Source organism: Canariomyces notabilis (assembly GCF_033297395.1).
Source record: "Canariomyces notabilis strain CBS 508.74 unplaced genomic scaffold N656scaffold_35, whole genome shotgun sequence".
Lineage (NCBI taxonomy): Eukaryota > Fungi > Ascomycota > Sordariomycetes > Sordariales > Chaetomiaceae > Canariomyces > Canariomyces notabilis.
In genome coordinates, this window is record NW_027041857.1 from 169,574 (window position 1) to 177,605 (window position 8,032).

Below are 8,032 nucleotides of genomic sequence, written 5' to 3' on the forward strand. Positions count from 1 at the left end.
AAAGACAATCATTAGTATATTAGATAGCTAGCTATTCCCTTGGAGGACCTGCCAGAGGTTCTCCAGTAAGCAATGCAAGCAGTTGTCTTTACTACTGTGTAAACACTTGCTTGTGCACTTGTTGTAGACCCTTTGGCTCTACCGAACCTCACCCCGTTCAAGTCAACCTTCAGTCTGAGGAGTTCCTTTCTGTGGTAGGGGACCGAGATTCGTCACACGTTGCTTACTCACTTTGGTCACTGTCACGGACTTGACTGAAGGCACGACCGTCAACATGCCACCTGCCAACACCAACACCACCAACCCACCCCCCCAACTACAACGATGCTCAGGGAGCGAACACCCCTGTTACCATGGCCCAGGTTCAACAGCTTTTGAACCAGACCAACAATCGCATCGCTCAGTCGGAGGCCGAGAACGAACGTCTCCGGCACTCTACCAACAGAGCCAAACTGGAGGCACCACCCAAGTACAACGGCAGCAAGGACGAGCTGGCCGGATGGCTCGTTCAGATGCAGGCATACCTCACCTACTACGTCGACCGTTTTCCCAATGAGGCTGCCAAGGTTGCATTTGCTGCGCACCGACTTGAAGGAAAAGCACTTCGGTGGTTCAAACCAACGCTCAAGGACTTCCTGGAGAACCCAGACCAAGATGACCAGGAAGACTTCACCCAGCACGTGTTCCAGCGTTATGGACGATTCGAGGAAGAAATCCGCAAGGTGTTTGGAGATGTGGATGAGAAACTGCATGCTCAAGAGCGGCTTGCGCAACTCAAGCAGACCAAGTCGGCTTCGACCTACGCCACTCAATTTCGACAAGATTCCCTGCGAGCCGGAATCAACGAAGAAGGCCTGATGCAGTTGTTCTACGACGGACTCAAGGAGGAGGTCAAGGACGAGCTCTACAAGACCGACCGTCCTGACACCCTCGATGAATACATCGCCATGGCCATCAAGGTTGACGATCGCTTGTACGCGCGCAAGCAGCAGCGCAAGGGCAAAGGAAATCCGCCACCAACGTACAAGGCCAATGAGCGAAGGCCACGGCGGGGCAACACGTCATACGGCACTCATCCAGGACGGATGGACGTGGATGCCGCCCAGTCTCAATGGGCCGGGCCAAGCAATGCCAGAAAGAAGGACAAGCCCGATGTCACCTGCTACAATTGTGGAAAGAAGGGACACTTCAAGAAGGAATGCCGCAGTCCACGCAAGGACTGGAAGCCTGTCCCAGGGAAGGAAGTTGCGACTGTCACTCGAGGGGCAAGGGTTACCGAGGTCGCGGCTGCGAGCTACATCCGCAACGACCTCGAGCGCCACTTAAACCCTGTCCCGAAGGAAGGACCGAACGTCACCTACCTGCAGGAGCGAGTGGTCGAGCTTCGAGAACGCAACGCTGAAGTCGACAATGCGGTTCACGAACTCGAGCGGAGACTCGATGAACAAACATGGATGCACAATTCCAGCACGGATTACGACGGACCTCCGACATGGGGTTTCGAGCATGAGACGCTGGAGGGATTGCGCCAACCCGAGACTGAGTACAACGAAATGTGGGAGCGCGAGCGGTGGACGAAGCGCACACCACCCACGTGGGAAGAATACTGGCAACGACGTCAGTACATCAGCATCGGTCAGACCACGCAAGAAGTCGAAGCACAAGGATACGGACCAGACTTCGTCTACGTGGTGGGAGATGCACCACGACTTTGGATGAAGACGAACAACCATCGCTATGTCCCATGGTTCCAATGTGTGGACCATCACTGTCGATACCACTTCAAGGACAAGCACGACTTCAACCATTGGCCGATTCGGGGAACAACACCCCAAGGGTTGCTCAAACCCGTACCACGGACGTTTTATCATAGACGAGGGAACGACGACGACTTGTGGCATGTGGCCAAAGTCAAAGAAGGAACAATCAGAGTGTGGCCACTTCGTGCATGGCCAGCAGCATGCCAGACACACGACAGCTATGAGCTATGCAGGGACGTAACTTGTGTAAGGCACATCGTTGAGAAGGTTCGAGAGTTCCACGAGCGGCAGGCTCAAGGGCGGAGCTCGTACCCAAGACATCGAAAGAGGCGGACGAACTCTCAGTGGGAAGCAGCACGCGTTGAATGGCTCCAGGAGCGTGTCACGCTGGACGATGACCCAGAGGAAGGGGACGCCTTTCCTGAACAAGAGCAGTCGACCGAGCTACGAACCCAGTTGGGAAACGGCTCAGGGCCCTTCGAGGGGCCCGGAAGCGCTTAAACCCTGAACAGAAACGACAGGCCGCGCAGTGCAGAAAGAACTGGCGCAGACGGAAGGCCTACTTCGACCCGCCAATCGAGTGGCTAGGGATCGAGCGAATCTCCAAGGAAGTTGCAGCAACGCACACAGGGAAACCCGACAACCGATTGTGGGTTACAGCACGCTGGAAGGATTTCCAGGCACTTGCATTGGTAGATGGAGGATCACAACTCGACCTCATCTCACCCAGATTCGTCAATCAACTACGAATTCCATGGAGGCCCAAGAAGGAGTCCCACATCGTCACAGGACCATTCGACACACAATGGGTCCGGAGAGAAACAGAACCACTCGAAATCGAGGTGGAAGGGAAAACCACCCAAGTGGTATTCGACATCGTGGACATGGGGCCAGAGAAAGACATGATTCTCGGACGACCATGGCACGAGGAGTATGACCCAGACATCAGTTGGAAGGGAGGTGGCCACCTGCGACCGCGAGACACGCCGTCGCATCCAACCAACGTGGTGAGAGACGCGCAGACGGAGCCGCGGAGAGGTAGTACGCAGGACAACGCGTTACCCACGGGCCCACCGCAGGAACTAAGCAGTGGCAGTGAAACCACGACAGGATCCGGAAGAGGCGACACACGACGATCGAAGCAGACACGGGCAAACAAGGAAATTGCCGTGATCTCAGTCGACGAACAAGGACAACTCGAATTCCAACAGTGGGTCACTGGATTCGAGGCAGCAATCATCTCAACAGAGAACGCCAAGTTTTCGTACTACGAAAATGCGAAGAAGGACGACAAGACGGGACAGGTCCCAATAGAGTACCAGGGACACCCGGCATTTGAAGCAAAACACACGGAAGGGTTGCCAGATCACGGACCTTGGGATCACGAGATCAAACTCAAGGAAGGCGCCCAGCTGAAGTTCTTCAAGGTGTATCACACCAACGAGAAGCAGGATGCAGAATCGCGGAGGTACTTCGACGAAAACCTCCGCAGGGGACACATTCGACCATCAACATCCCCGGCAGGCTATCCGGTTCTGTTTGTTCCAAAGAAGGACGGGAAAATGCGGATGTGTGTGGACTATCGGCAGTTGAACGAGCAAACAGTAAAGAACCGCTATCCGCTACCCCTGATCTAGCGGCTTCGGGATCAACTGGCAGGAGCACAATGGTTCACGCGACTCGACTTGCCCACAGCCTACGCACACATACGGATCAGAGAGGGAGACGAGTGGAAGACGGCGTTCAGGACGCCGTACGGGCACTTCGAGTACCTTGTCATGCCATTCGGACTGACAAACGCGCCCGCCACTTTCCAATCGGTTGTTGACCACGCAATACAACCGTTCCTCGACAAGTTCGCAGTGTACTATCTGGACGACATCCTCATCTTCTCGAAGACACTCGAAGAACATCAAAAGCACGTGAAGGCAGTGCTCGATGCACTCCACGCACACAAGCTCTCAGTCAACAAGGACAAGAGCGAGTTTCATGTCAAAAAGATGGTTTTCCTAGGCTTTGAGATTTCGCCAGGAGAAATCCGCATGGAACCAACCAAGATTGAGACCATTCGGGCATGGCCAAGGCCAAGGAACACCACGGAAGTGCGAGGGTTCATTGGATTCGCCAATTTCTAGAGAATGTTCATCAAGAACTTTGGCGACATCGCACGACCTTTGCACGACTTGACGAGGAAGGACATCGAGTTCCAGTGGAACGAAGAACACGAGCAGGCATTCCAGCGGATCCGCGATGCCATCACTGCGGACCCAGTACTTGTGCTGCCGGACCCCAGGAAGCCATTCGAGGTTGAGACAGATGCATCAGACTATGCGATCGGAGGACAACTAAGTCAACGGGATGAGAACGACAAACTCCACCCGGTTGCATTTTTCTCGAAAAAGCTGGTCGGACCACAACTTAACTATCCAATTCATGACAAGGAGTTACTGGCCATCATTGAAGCTTTCAGAGAATGGAGACCCTACCTCAGCGGCACAACACACCCGGTTCAGGTGTACACGGACCACAAGAACCTCCGATACTTCACTTCCACGAAAGAACTGAATGGACGACAGACTCGATGGTCTGAGTTTCTCTCAGAATTCAACTTCGTCATTCACTACAAGAAGGGCTCAGAGAACGCACGCGCAGATGCACTGAGCAGACGGTCAGATCACTATGGAAACAGCATAGGAACATCACCATCACTTTTCCAAGAACAACCAGATGGGTCACTTCGACATGCTTCCCAACCGGCGGAGGATTGCGATGACGCTACGCCTCCCCAACCGCGAGAAGATTTCGACACACAGAGCCATGCACTTAAACCGCAGAGCAGCCGTTACGACGCTAGCAGCTCGCAACCGCGAGGAGATCGCCGTGTGAGCATCCCACATGTTGGAGAAGTTGGAGCAGTCTTCAAAGAACAGCGGTCGGAACGAACCAGCTGTGAAACACCAGATGAGCAGCGAGAACTCATCAAGCAGATCCACGAGTCGAAACTCGGAGGACACATGGGAATCACCAAGACGGTAGCTCAAGTGAAGCAACACTACACATTCCCATTGATACGACAACGGGTCGCAGAAGTCATCAGTCAATGTGACGTATGCAAAAAAGCCAAGACGGCGCGACACAAGCCGTACGGACTCTTGCAACCTTTACCAGTGTCAGAACGGCCATGGAGCTCGGTGACGATGGACTTCATCACCAAACTGCCACTCTCTAAGGACTCAACAACAGGAGTGAAGTACGACAGCATTCTTACGGTGGTGGATCGACTCACCAAGTGGGCATACTTCATCCCCTACAAAGAGACATGGTCGGCGGAGCAACTGGCGGATGTGGCCCTACGACACGTCACCTCGGTTCACGGATGGCCAGAGGAATGGATTACGGATAGAGACACCAAGTTTGTCTCGAAATTCTGGCAAGCATTGATGACACGCTCCTCGGAACAAACAGCAAGCTTTCGACAGCCTACCACCCACAGACGGATGGACAGACGGAACGGTTGAATCAAGTTGTGGAGCAATATCTAAGGTGCTACGTCAACTTCCAGCAGGACGACTGGGTTACACTCTTGCCAACAGCACAACTTGCATACAATACGACACCCACGGAGACAACCAAGATCTCACCGTTCTTCGCAAACTACGGCTACGAAGCGGACTTACGAAGGGGACCTGAAGTCACAGTCCCCAGGGCAAGAGTGAAGGCGGATCAGTTACACACACTTCACACCACACTCAGGAAGGAACTCGAGTTTGTCAAAGACAGAATGAAGCAGTACTACGACAAACACAGGCTCGAGGGACCTCGCCTAGAGAGGGGAGACAAGGTCTACCTCATTTCACGGAATTTGCGCACGAAGCGACCAAGCAAGAAGCTGGACTTCAAAAAGATTGGACCATTTAAGGTCGACGAGCGAATTTCAACATCCAACCATCGACTGTCACTACCAGCATCGATGAAGTTACGAACAAATGTCTTTCACATTTCACTTTTGGAACCAGCACCCAAGAACGCCAAACTTGCTAGGGACGTCGAGGCAGAAGACGGAGAAGAAGAATGGGACGTCGAGGAAGTTCTGGATTCACGAATCACGGATGGGCAATTGCAGTACCTAATAAAATGGTTGGATTTCGGCCCAGAAGACAACTCATGGGAACCAGCTACGAACCTCCACTGCCCTGAGAAACTGACAGAGTTCCATCAGAGAAACCCTGGCCGACCAGGGAGCCCCCAGGCAGGAAGTTGTCGAAAGAGCCCGAACCATAAGGGAAGGCACCGTTGAGCTCCCAATCCACAACACCGAAGGCGTCAAGGGCTTGCGCCTGCCCGGCCAACTCCTGCTCCTCCGACATCGGCTCTGGAGGGTCGGACTCGTCCTCCTCCAAGCTTTCCAAACCGCGGTCTCGCAGCGACGAACCGGCCTCAGCCAGCTTCTGGCGCTGTTGGCGGAGTCGCGAGATCCGACTCAGAGCTTCGGCGAGCTGACGTTCAGCATCAACGATTTCTTTATCAACCTTGTCGCGGGCCGACATATTCGCAATCACTATTTTGAATCAGTAACAGGAAAGAAAAATACCAACAGCAAAAAACACCCACAGGCACCAGCGACGTTCGGACCACTGCACTTCTTCCCCATGCGGACACAGGAAGAACACTTATTCGAACCCGCCACCATAACGCAGCGCCTTCGAGGCTTCGCGTTCCAACAACGTTCGCAGGGCATCTCGGATTCTTGTCCGTCACGCTCGATTGAGTTAGCAACAGCGCGCCGTTCCGAGGCACGATCACGACGAGGCCTGCGGGCTGCGGTGTCAGCCATAGCGCGGGGAATGAAGAAGCAAGGGAAATTGACAGCTCACCAGGACCTACGGTTAAGGGGATGTTGGCGCTGAAGAAGGACCACAATAATGGCCAGGTCTTTCGGGGCGAAAGACGTCGAGAGGGAGCATCGTGTCACGGACCAACCATATAACCCGGGCTGGTGGAGCTATGCAGTAGACCGGAGCACCAATTAGGAATAGGTGCCAAAGGGGTAGCGAAGAAAAGAGCGCGCCGCATGGACGCCCATGGTCGCCGGCGAGCACAAGCGTCCAAAAGAATAACCAGAGGGAGGAAGCTGTATATAGTTCACGATCTCTACGGCCTACGGGCATCACGATAGCTTCCTCAGTAAGCAATGCAAGCAGTTGTCTTTACTACTGTGTGAACACTTGCTTGTGCACTTGTTGTAGACCCTTTGGCTCTACCGAACCTCACCCCGTTCAAGCCGACCTTCAGTCTGAGGAGTCCCTTTCAGTGGTAGGGGACCGAGATTCGTCACACTGCGATCAATCCGACTATGATCAATCCGACTGCCTTTCCGGTACTGCTGCCGTCAAGTAATCGATCCGGCTATCGCCGGAGACTGGGAGCAATGCCAGCGACGCCAGCAACGCCCACGTGGCTACAACAGGTTCCCGTACCGCCAGCGACGCCCACACAGATACAACGTGCCTCCTCCTGGCGCCCCGGTCCTGCTACCGGTCAGCCGCAGATCCCACCCGCTCCACAGCAACGGTCACAGGCCTACGGCAGGCATAGGCAAAGCGGAGGAAGAGGAAGAGGGCCACCGGCGATGAGGGACGTCCCAAAGCAACGCAGCGCAACGAAGGCTTGGAATGAGAGCGCAAGGCAGGGAGGGCGGGCGGCTGACTAAGGAGGTCGGGCCAACTGTTGTAAATTTGAGCAACCTTTAGTAAAGTAGTGTATTTGAGCGATTTGAACCATTTGCAATGGGTTCCAGTACGTTGAATAAAACTGCAGTAAGATGGGTTCTCAGAGTCGGCGTAGAAAGATGGGAGCGGATGCCTACAATAACCCTAACCCTCATGGGGTACTAGTGCCCCAATAACAGAGTGCTAGTGCTCCCCTATCAATTGCCCAATAAAATAACTATTTATCTACAATAGTAATCTATACTAGTATTTGATTAACGTACTTGCATAACGAGTTGCGCAGCATAACGAGTTGCGCACTTTTCTTGCACCTGCATTGCTTTGTATAAGTCAATTCAACCACAATACCTCTAATTAATTGAAACTACTCAGACTCGCTTTCATCAGACGTCCTTGCAACTACCTGACAAGTTCGTGCATTATGGCCAGGCTTCTTGCAGTTGCTACAGAGCCGAACGTGTGGCGTAGCCGCAGTACTACAACCACTACTCCCAGACGTTTCCTTACAATCCTGACCACCAAGTCCCTGTTCGGCCATTAAAA

At 53.6% G+C, this 8,032-nt stretch overlaps 1 protein-coding gene across 1 annotated transcript; it reads right to left on the reverse strand.

Annotated features, from left to right (window-relative positions):
• Positions 1–5,701: 5,701 nt before the first annotated feature.
• On the reverse strand, positions 5,702–6,683 carry N656DRAFT_848923 (uncharacterized protein). Its single transcript, XM_064819318.1, has 3 exons — positions 6,645–6,683; positions 6,372–6,519; positions 5,702–6,318 (listed from the first exon to the last, which is right to left on the reverse strand). Exons 2-3 carry the CDS (start codon positions 6,496–6,498, stop codon positions 5,936–5,938), a joined length of 510 nt encoding a protein of 169 aa, XP_064665643.1. The 5' UTR covers positions 6,499–6,519; positions 6,645–6,683; the 3' UTR covers positions 5,702–5,935.
• Between the last annotated feature and the right edge of the window lie 1,349 nt (positions 6,684–8,032).